This window comes from Eptesicus fuscus, chromosome 6, assembly GCF_027574615.1.
Source record: "Eptesicus fuscus isolate TK198812 chromosome 6, DD_ASM_mEF_20220401, whole genome shotgun sequence".
NCBI classification, from domain to species: Eukaryota; Metazoa; Chordata; class Mammalia; order Chiroptera; family Vespertilionidae; genus Eptesicus; species Eptesicus fuscus.
The window spans coordinates 92,845,848-92,859,366 of NC_072478.1; the positions used below are offsets into that span (position 1 = coordinate 92,845,848).

Below are 13,519 nucleotides of genomic sequence, written 5' to 3' on the forward strand. Positions count from 1 at the left end.
TCCGGCGGCTGCGCCGGCGCCGTGCGACCCCGCCCCGCGGCTGCGCAGTGCCGCCCTCTGGCGGCCCCGCTCCTTCTTCCCATCGGCCTCAGCTTGCGGGCCTTTCAAACATGGAGGAGCGGGAGCGGGAGTGGGGGGCGAGGTCGCCCGGAGCCGGCAGCCCCGGGCGCCCGCCCAGCCCGCGCCTGGATGTCAAGTCTGACCGCTTCGACCCGCTGCTGGCCCTGTACGCGCCGTGCCTGCCCCCCATCCCCTACCCCAACGCGCCCTGCTTCAACAACGTGGCCGCCTACGAGACCTTCCTCAGGACCGGCTGCCGGGGCGGGCGCGGGCGGGCGCGGAGCGCGGCCCCGGCCCCAGGGGCCCCCGCCGCCGCCGCCGCCGCCGGACCCTCGAGCAGGACCCGCCGCCGCCGGGACGCCCCCGCCCCGGACCCCGAGCGCATCGAGCGCCTCCGCCGCCTCATGGTGGTCAAGAAGGAAGGGGACGAGGCCGACGGGGAGAGCCGCCGCGCCCCGGGCCGGGGCAGGAGAGCGCCGCGCAACGTGCTCACGCGAATGCCCCGTGAGTCCGGCGGGCGGGGACGAGGGGCCGGCGGGCGGTCCGGAGGGGACGGCCGAGGGGGCCTTTGAGGGATGACCGGGGCTTGGCCTGTGAGGGGGAGGGTCTCGGGGAAGGTGTGCGGAGGTAGCGACCGGGAGGCGGGGGTAGGTTGTGCTTGAGTAATGTGGGAAACGGGGCGGTGGTCTGGAGAAATGAAGGGGGTCTGCTTGAGCCGTGGGGCAGTGGAAAAGGCTGCAGAGGCCGCGAGGAGCCGTGAGGGTCGGCGTAGGCAAGGGGTGTCGGTCTGCAGAGGCGGCGGGGTCCCTGGAAGTAGCTCGGGGGGGAGGTGGTGAGGCGCCTGCGGAGAGGATCCGCAGGAGGGGCGGGGTCTGCAGAGGTGCCGGGGCCCGGACAGCGTCGGGAGGCTTTGCAGGCGTGATTAGAGAGAGGTCTTGGGGACCGCGGACGGAGGAGGTGGTGCACAGCCAGTGCCAGGGGAATGAGTGGCCGGTGGGACGTGGGGATGCTGGGATGGAGTGTGGGGAGGTCTGTTCAGATAGCACATTAAGTAACGGCTCATTCTGGGGTGCTCTAAGCACGAGAAGGGTTGCAGGGTCTTGATACACACACGCTCACGTTGCCGAATCACTCGTGCTAGAATGCAGCAGGCACAAAATGCCACTAGGACACACACTGTATTACAGCCACTCTGCCGGGCTGGGTGCAGGACTGTGTCTGTCAGGCTCTCATTACCATAAGCACAGGTTATTTTAAGTCCTGAAGGTGTAAATGGCTCAGGGGAATTTCCTAATAGATCCCTCGAGTAAAGCTGTAAACAGCAGAGGTTGCTAATGTGTGAGTTAGGTCTCGTATAAACAGAATAAAAATAGCCCAGGGTTATATATCTTTTGTCATCTGGCAAGCAGTTCTGACATTTGCCCCGTGAATGCAATGACCTACTTAGCCATTCAGAGCATCTGTACCCTGATAGCTAAATTGTGACAGTATTAAGTCACTCACCGCCTTGGGAATGGAGGGTTGTGCTAAGCAGGGGTGTATTTTGTTTTATTCCTAGAAATGTGTTTGTTAAGAGAGAAACATCCTGAAAACCTGTGTGCTGTTAGGGGTGCCTTTGTCAGATGATCCTCCATGCTGGAACATCCCTGCCCAGGATTAGGGTTCACCCCAGCTTGCTTGTCCAGCAGCAACACAAAGATGGAGTTTCACGTTCTTAAAATAAGAGCTGTTTGGGGGACCCGATTTTTGCATCTGTTTTTTGCCACATCGGACTTAGAACGTAACATTCGTTTCCATTTTGCCAGTGATTGCTTTGCTACCAAGATTGTCAAGGAAAAAAATTACTTCTGTGTAGTGGGTGGCTTTACCTTCACCTACAGAGCACTTTGCTGTATTATTCTGACAGTGTGAAGACCACCTTGGTCGACTTCCCACAATAAAATATATGCCTGGAGTCAAGGTCTCAGAGAATGTGCCCTAGGCACTGAAAATTTTAATTATGCCACTGGAAACAGCGGAGTGTACATGGTAGAGGTGGGTGGCCATCACAAAGCGTTGCTGACCTTCAGAAAGCAAAAACAACAACAACAACAGAAACAAACCAACAACCCTCCCACCCCCCAGCATGGGTGAGGATTAGATTTGTTCAAGAAAGAGTTCCTATAAGAGGTAAGCTTTAGGTCTTGAAGTTAAAGAGGGGCATGATTGCGGATAACAAATTATTTGAAAATCAGGCTATTGAGGTGTAATTTACATATAGCAGAATACAACCTTTTAAAGTGAGTTTTGAAATCATGATATAGAATAATTGCATCACCTCAAAAGTTTCCTCATGCCCCTTTGTAAGTCAGGTGATAATTTTAGTGTTGCTAAGTATACTTACTGTTATTGAGCACATATGTGCTATACACTTTGCTATGCCCTTTAGATGCATTATATTTCATTTTACCCTTAGAAACAACTTTATAGATGAAGAAACTGAGTCTCAGTTATTGCCTGTTATTGCCTAGGGTCACATAACTGGTTAGTTTGCAGCTGAGAATCCTGGGTTTGTCCCAACTCCAGGTATGTGCTTACCCATTATGCTAGTCTCAGGAGAGGAAAGAGACGAGCACATTGTAATGCTTGCTTGTTTTTGGTGTGTGGAGGGTGCTGCATACATGAGGCAGAGGATTTGTGTCCAAAGCAAAGAGAATGGAATTTGAGTCCAGCGAAGGATTTGTTGCTAGAATGTGTTGAAGAGCCAAACCAAAGATTTTTTTGTTCGACTTTGTGATGATAGGGAGTGGGAACCATGGTGTATTTTCGTAAGCAAAAGCACTTTTAGGGCAGATGTTTCTAGGAGCTAAGTTTCTAGTAGTAAATATTTGGGGGTGGAGTGGAACACAGTTTGACTGTCTACGTCTGAATACTGGCTCCTCCACTTTGTAGCTGTTCTGGTTTAGGCAAGTTACTTAAACTCTTGAGGGCCTCAATTTTCTCATCTGTGAAATGAGTACAATGATAGAATCCACCTGTTGTTGTTAGGTTTAAATTAGTTAACACATTTAAAGCATTTACAACAGTAATCTTCCTTAGCATATAGGGAAATTCTCGGTGAATGTTAAAAATCACTGTTAGACTTCATAATTAAAAGCGCTAGGTCAGGATGCATGTAACCTGACATTGACTGTTGGCTCAGCTGTTTACTAGGGAAGTAACTTTGAGCAAATTATTTAAACTTTTCTGAGCCTTGGTTTCCACATTTATAGAGTGAGGGGAAATAAGAGTACCTCTGTGTTAGTTGTGAGGATTAAGTAAAATAATGTACATAAAGTTAAACTTAGCACAGGGCAGGGCCTCACTGAGGGTTCAGTAATTTGTGATAATGATGGTGACAGTGATGATGATGATGTGATTGGTTGTAGAAGGAGAAAGGTCTTAGTTACTGAGAATCTATTGTCTGAGTTTTATGATTGCCATGAGCAGGGAGAAGTAAAGAGTGGAGTTAAAAATGACCTGGACTTGGAAGGGTGTGGCCCAAGCATAGTGGCAATGGAAAGGGAGGAGGATTTGGAAGAAAAAAGTACTGCAAAAATGAGGCTTTTTTCCTCTCCCTTTGGTCATATTAAGTTTTTATAAGCTTAGCTCATATCTATTTAGAATTTGTCACAGAGACTGCTGGAAAGAGATTCAGAGTGTGCATTCTGATTCAGAATGCAGAGCTCATTTTTGCCTTGACAGTTTGCTCCGATAGGTGGTGCTAGTGTTGCACCTTTGATCACAGAAGGAGAGACATAAATTTTGAAAGAAAAAAAATCAAGAGAAAGACACAGATGTAAGAGTTGAAGACCTGAGTTTACCATTTGCCATTAGAGTAAGAGACTGTTGTTAAGATACAAGCTTGTCTTTTCTTTTTGATTTGGGGGTGTGAGAGAAGTGGTACCCACCCCCCTTTTTTTTTTCCCAAGTTAGAAAAAGTATAGTCTTTCTTCTCTTTTTGGAAACACATATGTGTATGGGGGTGGGAGGGGGCAGCGTATGTATATAGGCAAAGGGAGTAAATGCAGCCATTGTAATCACTTTCTAAGACATCGAATTATAGAGATTTATTCTGGAATTTAGAAGCTAACTAATCATCTAACTTCATTTTATAAATGAGGAAACTCAGACTTGTAGAAAGTTACTCACCAAGATCACACAACTAGTGATAATGACCTAAATGTTGTTTACAATGCTGGCTTTAACATAGTCTGTAACACATATCCAGATACATGTACACATACACATACTCCCTTAAATATCAAAAGTGCAAATAATTTTAGGATATTGCTAGAGGAAGGGTAGATGATGAAGGTAAGACCAAAGTTCTCATGTTTCTTTCCAAGGCTGCTGTTTATGTCACTCTGCTCCACCTGTGCCTTCTTGCTGAATCTTTAGTCTGACATAAGCTCCTACTTCTTATCTGTTAAGTCACTTTCTTCCAAGAGTATTTTCTTTTATTTATCACTGCCATCATTTATAAGTGCATCCATGAGTGAAGAATAAGGAAGTCAAGAGTAACCACCTAGCCCGGCCAGTATGGTTCAGTGGTTAAGAATTGACCTATGAACCAGGAGATCACAGTTTGATTTCCGATCAGGGCACATGCCCAGTTGCAGGCTTGATCTCCAGTAGGGGGCATACAGGAGGCAGCTGATGGATAATTCTCATCATTGATGTTTCAATATCTCTCCATCTCCCTTCCTCTCTAAAATCAATAAAAATATATATTTTTTAAAAAAAAGAGTAGCTAACTTAGTTATCCAAACTGAAGTGCAGGACTGTTCTATTTTATGTCACTAGAAATAAAACAGAGAGTGGTTTTTTATTTGTTTACTATCAATGGCAATCTCCTAAGAATTTTGCCTTGCAAATTTGGGAGGGAGGGAAAAACAGAGACTGTATGCATGAGTGTGAGAGAGTATGTGTATGTATATGATTTTTCTTTTGGAAATATATATATATATATATATATATATATATATATATTATAAATAAAAGAGTAATATGCAAATTGACCGTCACACCAAGACACAAGATGGCTGCCCCCGTGTGGTCAAAGATGGCTGCCCCCATGTGGACACAAGATGGCTGCCACAAGATGGCCTGCAGGGGAGGGCAGTTGTGGGAAGTTAGGGGTCACCAGGCCAGCAGAGGAGGGCAGTTGTGGGTGACCAGGTCGGCAGAGGAGGGCAGTTGGGAGAGACCAGGCCAGCAAGGGAGGGCAGTTTTGGGGGGGGGACCCAGGCCTGCAGGGATGGGCATTTGGGGGCGACCAGGCCTTCAGGGATGGGCAGTTGGGGGCGACCCAGGGCCTGCAGGGGAGGGCAGTTGGGGGGGACCAGGCCTGCAGGGGAGGGCAGTTGGGAGCCAGCAGTCCTGGATTGTGAGAGGGATGTCCCAGATTGGAGAGGGTGCAGGCTGGGCTGAGGGACAACCACCCTCTCCCCCCGCCATGCACGAATTTCGTGCACCGGGCCTCTAGTGTGTGTGTGTGTGTGTGTGTGTGTGTGTGTGTGTGTGTATAATAGCCAGAATATTGTGAAGGGGAAGGGTAAGTTAACATGAAGTAATAAAAATAAAATTCATACCTGCTTCCAAGCTCTGAAAAACAGAATCCATCATAGTTAAGGCTGAAATTATAATTCCAGCATTCTTCTTATGAATTATCATGCTGCTCTTTTTAATGATGTTCATCAGCAGTCTCATAGGAACCAGATGCTCAGCAGGTGCCTCTACCCCTGCAAGGCTTGGAATACAAGCAGGTCTCTGAGTGCCAGTGTGACGGTGATGTACATTGAAACACTAGTGGCTCCAGAGAGCTCATGCATGTAGTAACTGAGACTGGGGAGCCTAAAGGCCGTTCTCTCCTGGAGGGTTACATGTGTTTAAGGGCAGATGTGTTACACAGTTTATTTTCTTTAAACATATGAACAAGATTTTTGGTTCTTTGGGAGGCTTAAGCTGGATACGTCGTTCATGAGAATTATCCTGAAAAAAAGTTGTCTTAATAAGACACAGAACTGAGAAGAATCTAGCTACTATGTATATTTAATGTGGTATTTCTTTTTTGCCCAAAAGGTTTTAAATGATGATGCATCTGAATCAATGGCATAGGCTATGGGATATAGAGAGGTGAAACTTTTAGATGATAGCCTTTCAGATGGTTTATCCACATTATGAATCTTGTCTCATTTCAGTGTGTGTTGCCCATTGACAGCCATATTGTCCATTGGGCCTTCCTGTTCCCACAGTGAGGTTGCCACTGCACCATGCTGCCTTGTATTGCTGGAGATGGGTGGGTGGTCTTGGTTGTTACTTCTGGGAATGAGAGCATATGTTCATGCGATGTAACTATTCTTCTCTCATTGCAGTGCACGAAGGCAGCCCTCTGGGTGAACTCCATCGTTGTATCCGGGAGGGGGTGAAAGTGAATGTTCACATCCGCACTTTCAAGGGACTTCGGGGCGTCTGTACAGGCTTCCTCGTTGCATTTGACAAGTTCTGGAATATGGTAATTAAACCCTCCTTAGGGTGCTGGAGAACCTCTTGGGGATTAAATCTTTTATAAATCTAAAGATCGTGAGTAACCTTATTCAGAGAAACCTACAGGATAACTTCCCAGAAGAACTAGAATCTACACTTTCTTGAGAAATAACAAAAAAAAAAGTTTCTCTTATTGCTTGTATTTCCGTAAGGCTGTGGCTTTCAGCAGGGGTGATTTTGCCTTTTTCTTCCTCAGGGGACATTTTTTGGTTATCACAACTGTGGGATAGGGTGTTACGGGCATCTAGTGGATAGAGGCCACGGATTCTGCTGCTTGTCCTCCAATACATAGACGCCCCCAACAACAAAAAATTATCCAGTGCAGAATCTTTTTAATGCCAAGATTGAGAAACCCAGCCTTAAGCAATAATTACTTATTTCATCTGTTTAGTAATTTTGTATTGATTTCCTATTAAAAATATTTATGTTCCACTTTGGGCACAGTGCTAAGTACAGAAGTTTCAGAAAGAAATTTTCACGCTACTGTTTTTTGAAAGATATATATGGATAGAAGGGGAGCAGACATATTAATAAGCAAGTTAGTTTACATGCTGTACCACACACTCCTAGCCTCCTAGAGGCTTACTGTTTACTAGATATTTGAAGGAAAGTAGGGATGTATTATAGCACAACTATAATGTGGGGCGGTTGAAATAGGAGCCACCAGGCTTTCTAGTGTTTCTTTTCCATATGGTTGTTCATCTCCAACTTTTTTATCTCCATCCATGCATTCCCCTGGATAATAATAATAGTTGCTAAATGTAATAAGCACTTGTTATGTGCCAGATACCATACTAAGAACTTTACATATATTATCTCAATGAATGAATTGTAGGTCTATTACTGTTCCATTTCACAAATGAAGGAATGGAGGCTACAGATTTTGGAAGATTGGTACAGGTCACACTCTTAGTAAGTGGAAGTACCAGGACTTTATTATATATCTTTCTGACTTCTGAAACCAGGCTTTTAACCATTATGGAATCGGAAACCCTGGTTTTAATCCTAGCTTTACCACTTGGTAACTGTGTGACTCTAGGCAAGGTAATTTCTCTGAGGCTCAGTTTTCTCACCTCTAAAATGTAAGAAATTTTTTTTATTATTATAATTTTACCTTTGAAGGAAAAGGATTTAAGAGAACATATGTAGTGATAGTGCTGGTAATGATAATACTGTCAGCTTGTACTTGTATTGTGATTTATACTTTTCAAAGTAACTTCTCATACACAATCTCATTTGATCCTAACAGCTGTCCTGTGCGGTTGATCTCTCAATGATGAGAATTTGTCAGCAATTCAGTCTGTAACTCTGGTCAGTCTCTGTTAATTGCTGTCACAAAACATAGAAACCAGAAAGGGAAAAGATGCAGTAGAGTGTTTCTCAAAATATGGCCTAAAGCTACCTGCATCAGAATCACCTGGGGTTTCCGGTTAAAACAGAAAATTCCTGGGCTTCATCCCAGACCTACTGAATCTGAATCTCTAGGAGAGTAGTAGCCTTGGATTCACACTTTAATAAGCTTCCTGGATATTTATGAACAGTGAAATTTAAGAACTTCTGTGCAGCCATAAAGGCCCCTTACCACAGATGAAACTTGTCTTATGTGGTCATGGGCCACTTGGAAATCCTACTCAGAGGGTGCCAGGTATTACCTTTTTTTTTCCTGCCCAAGAGCTGCTTCACTTAGGTTTAATTCTACTACAATTAGATGTTATTCTGCCTTTAAGAATTTTTTTATGAAAGCTATAAAGGTATTATTTTTAACTCTGCCTCATTTTCTCCCCTTTGGGCTGTTTCTCTAGGCACTTACTGATGTGGATGAGACCTACCGAAAGCCTGTTCTAGGCAAAGCATATGAGCGGGATTCTTCATTGACTCTCACGAGGGTAGGCAATTTCTCCTGACTTCCTGAGTACCCAGCATGCTTTCAGGCTTAGGAATTAAGATCACTGAGCCCAGTGAGCAGGGTTTCATAGTGGGAAAGCCCTGGTGCTGTCAACCAGGTATGTCTAGACCAAGGTTTTCCTTAGTCTCTCTTCTCATACATTCTTCTAATCTCAAATGAGTTTCTGCTTCAGACCTGCATATTATTTGAGCAACAAGTTACCTTTTATAGGGCTTAAAAGTCTTTCTGTTTTATCCAGTAGAAATAAGCAGGTACCTTTTCTCTTGACACACTTACTGATTTATCTGAGTTATAGGTAGAAATAGAAAATTCATTACTAACTTTTTAAAAATTGCAAAGCAAGTTGTCCACAGAGCATAATTGAGGAATCTGGTCTTTGTCCCCCTATATATTGAAAGAGTGATGTTTAAGGCTAATATTTGTCATTGCTTTCCTTATAGCTATTTGATCGACTAAAACTTCAAGATTCCTCCAAGAAGGAGGCAGATTCTAAGTCTGCAGTTGAAGACTCCACTCTGTCCAGATACTCCCAGACATCCACTTGGAAGGTAGCCTCAGTGTGGGGAAGAGAAGACACTGACCGGGTCTCACGCAAACATTCCCGCTCCGTCCCTTCTTCCCTGCAGGCATCTACAAGGGAGGAGTCCAGGTCAGAGCTGTCAGGGAGGACTATTCGGACAGAAGGGTCTAGTGCGGGAGGTACCTTTTCCAGAGCTACTACCCTTTCTAGGGGCCAGTCCCGTAAGAAAAAGAGAAAGCCCAAAGTAGATTACCAACAGGTATTCACTAGACACATAAATCAGATTTTCATTCGAGGCGAGAATGTCCTGCTAGTTCATCTTGCACAGTGAGCAACTCTGCTTCACTTGAGCTTTAGTATTTAGAAACAAAATGCATGAATTGCTGCTATGCTGTATCCTAGTATCCAAGTGAAACCCTGAGTTGGATTGATCCCCTCTGGTACTGCATGTGTTGAGGAGAGAACCAGGCTCAGGCTCTCTGGGAGATGAGCTCCCTCAAGGGAGACAGGTCTTGGGAGGATGGGTTGTTTGCATTAATATCAAAACAGTAATACCAGGCTGCATATGAGTACACACATCTGATTTGGTATCATGCTCTACTTCAGACACTCAGACCAAATATATGATCTTCCATTTGAATCAGGGGTTATGGTATGAATTAAATTCACTATGGACTCTTTAGTGTGGAGGAGAGAAACTCACCTCAAAAAGAATTATCTCATTTTAAAGCTAGTACTCTGAATACTCAGGAATTTGATTCTCAGTAGTAGCAGTATAAATTGCCCTGAAACTCTACACCAACATCTTGTAACTGTTGAATTTTGCTCTACACCATTCTCTCTTAATCAAGAAACGTAATCTATTATCTTTGGATATCTATAAGATCTAAGAAAGCTACCAATTTATGTAAGGGAAAAATTTGAATAATTGGTATGCTTAAAGCAGCCAGCAATGAATGCCCTGATTTTATCCCTCTCCTTATTATGGAAAGGAATGTGGGACCTCATAAAGTCTTCCTTTACCAGAGGTAACTTCTGTGAATGGCATACCAGATGGAACTATAAGATGCTCATGTGGTGGATTCTTGTCTTTCTCTCTAACTTCTGTGGCATAGTGCTAGTGCATGTACCCTGTGTATTGACTCACTGTGACATGTCCTATAAGCTTTATGGCAAGAGACTGTGACCTTCATGTCTATCTTCAAAGAGTGCTGCATGAACTCAGTAATATACATGCATCATAAGAATCCCTTTTCCAGGCAGGGCTGGTCCTGTGTAGAATATCTTTCAGAATGGTTTTCATGAGACAGCAGCAGTAGTTTTATTCCCTTGTGTCAGACCAAAGAGGTTCTTACAAACTAGAGTAGGTGTGTCTGTAAGGGACACTTGACTCACAGTCAGCTTCAGTAGCAGAAATACCATAGCACTCTCCAATACTACTTGAATCATGCTATATGCTTTCTCAGTCACCAGTGCAGAATAGGCTACAGACTGTTAGGTAATATTGAATTGTTTTTTTTTTTTGTTAGTTTATATTTTGTTTTATTTTAGATAATTCATGTTCAAAGTACGAATAAGAAATAGCTAACTAGTTAAAATGCTTGAAAAGAAAAATTTCCCCTGCTGTATTTGTTGTGTAACTTAGATACCTGGTCCTTCTGCTAGATGGGTCACTGGCTCATCATATAATGAAAGGAGAGCCTCGGTTTTTGCCCATCAGACACCTACCTCACAGGAGCACTGAGGCAAAAGATTTTAGGAAGGCATTTTAAAGTCTCTAAACATGTTTAGGAACCATGAGTCATTTTTACTAACTCTACTTCATGGTTTGGTTAGAATGCTTATGAGCAAGGCAGATAATCTCTGTAGGTGTCATAAGTATGATCTTGCTGTGATCCGAAGGCAGCGGTATCATCAGGAACTATTAGCCATGTTCCATTCCTTTCTCCTAAAGAACAGTGGAAGTTTCAGAAGAACATCTTGAGTAAGAGAATAACATTTCTTTGCTGCTCCTCTACATCCTAGCCCCTACCTTTTCTGATCATTTCAGAAAGAATTCCCCTGAACTTCTCATTGGTTTGTATGATAATACCAGAGGGAGAATGAGCATCTAAAAATAACACATCCCTAAAAGGGAATTTGTAGAAATTGTTTTGTTTATTTGTTTTTATTTTAAAATGCATTTTAAATATGTTTTTTAGAGCCAGAGCAGATGTACTAAATATTTAGAGAGGTTCCAGATCACAAACTTGAACCATCATCTTTGGAATCTGCCAATCTAATCTCTTCTAAATAATGTGTCTAAAATTTCAGTTCCCCAGTTAATAGTTGTCTTATTTAATCATCAGGCACCCTGCCTCTACCTCTTTACCAGTCTCCCTTGTTTGGCTGTCCTGTCTGCCCTCTTGTTCCTTAGCTAGAAGCTGTAATGGATATTAGATTTTTCCAGTAAAATAGAAATTTGGAATCAAAAGGAATATAATCAATTTCTGTTTTAGTCTAGTGCCTGATTAAATCTAACCTAATTTATTTTACATAATGCTGGTTTTCATAATGTTTGTATATAATTTTTATATATTCGTGTAAGGGTTGATTTACTGCTTTTCTGCCCAACTTAACAATTCTGGCTCTGAAAATTTTAAAACTGTGATATATCTTAGGTGCCCATTTATTTGTTTGCTTTGGACAGTGATCCTGGAATGAATGGACTATCTAGTATTGTGTTATTTTGCGCAAAGCATACTTTTTTAGAGAAGTCAGTTTTTAAAAATCATAGCCTTTTTCTTTATTATTGGAGAAATTTTTCATAAGGAAGAAAAAATAGGTCCTAACAATGTTTATGTTGCTCAAAAAATGTGATCATCTAGGATATTATAGTAAGATGCTATGGAAACCACTGACATCTTCCTCAAGAGGAGAGAAAAGGAGGCAGTAACCCCTAGAATGGTAGAGACCTGGGGGCCCCTCTACCTGAAGGGGGCTCTAAGCCACTGCAGGTCAGCAAAACTGGTTTCTAGTATTCCCCAGAGATTTGGATTTGGGAAACTTGGTAGGAATAGTACTTATTTTTGAACATCCAATTTGGTTCTTCAAAGTAATCTCTAAACATGGGAATGTGTTTTCCGGACATTTCACAGGGCATACCTGTCTGTGTACTTGCTGAGGTCCTCTCAGGAGTTTCCAGAGGAAACTTTGTTAGATAAGAACAAGGGATTGAGAAATTGAAGATATGCTATTACACCCAGAATAGTTTCATGTGCCATTCTTTGTACAGAGAGATGATTCTACTGCTCTACCACAAGGCAAACTTGCACTTTAGGTTGTTCGTTTTAAGTATCTGGGAAGCACTTATTCTTCCTTTCAGAGACCTCTTATGAAAGAGGTGGGCCGTTGGTGAGATGGTTAGCCAGAGTTAGCAATGCCTAAGCAGTACCCTGCCTGCTCTCTGTGCATGGTGCATGTCAAGCCAGAAAGCTTAGAAACCTTTAACACTAAAGTCTAGATAGGAGTCCTTGCTATGAGTTGTTAGTGAATCGAGAGGGGTTCATCTGTTTTCATGGTGAAATAGTCTTAAAAGCACCTTTAGAGATTGTCAGGTCATGAGCCATGAGCTGCTCTTAATCCTCAGAAGCCTTATGGAAAGTATGTGTACTGCTTTTATCCCTTGAGAAAAAATAGAAACCTAACTTGATGAAGAGTAGATATTTATATTTATTATTTGTACTATTCCTGTAGTAGCTGACATGGGTAAAATAATGAAACATAATAGGTTCTGTAAATTACTTTTTTAAATTTTGTCTAAATTTTGCCTTTAGAAAAAAATTTAAATTATTCAAAGATAGCTAGCTGTCCTAAAATTTTCCAGTCCTTTGTGTATTTTTTAATGAATGAAATGATTTCTGTGGTTCAGGTCAAGGTTTATGTAAGTGTATCATGGTATAAATATAATGGTTTCCCAACTGTTTTAATTTCTCTTTTCCTGTGCTAGATACAGAATGCATTCAACCCCTTTTCACTAACTTCTGTTCATCAGCCTGTGTTTTTCAGGGCAATAACTCCCAAAAGGCTTTTCTTAGTGATTATAAAGCAAAAAAATCTTATGTGGGCTTGTGTTGCTAAGGTGGGTGGTCTGTCATTGCTTTCTGACAAATTGAGTGATGGGTTTACGATAAGCCTTTGGAGTTCCTGTCACAGTTTCCTGGGTTCCAAGGAAGGGTTGGGCCTTCTTTACTCTCAGTGTTTTGAGTATTTTTCAAATGTTTGTAAGTTCTCTTGCACTCCTCTAATAAAAATGAAAGCTCTCTGTCAAGAAATGGCTTTGGATGATTCGGAGATCGAGGGGGACGAAAGTACACCTGAGACCTTCAGTTGGTCTTTTATTTCTTTAGAATAAAGAGTAGTCTGATAAGCAGCCAGAGTTAGTGCTCCTTTAAAAACACTGAAAAGATGGGAACACTCCCTCAGGA

The 13,519-nt window shown here is 42.8% G+C and overlaps 1 protein-coding gene across 1 annotated transcript; it reads left to right on the top strand.

Moving 5' to 3' along the window:
- Window positions 1–91: 91 nt before the first annotated feature.
- On the top strand, window positions 92–9,404 carry LSM11 (LSM11, U7 small nuclear RNA associated). The gene is made up of 4 exons (XM_028154685.2): window positions 92–564; window positions 6,456–6,595; window positions 8,430–8,513; window positions 8,974–9,404. Exons 1-4 carry the CDS (start codon window positions 111–113, stop codon window positions 9,382–9,384), a joined length of 1,089 nt encoding a protein of 362 aa, XP_028010486.2. The 5' UTR covers window positions 92–110; the 3' UTR covers window positions 9,385–9,404.
- Window positions 9,405–13,519: the final 4,115 nt, after the last annotated feature.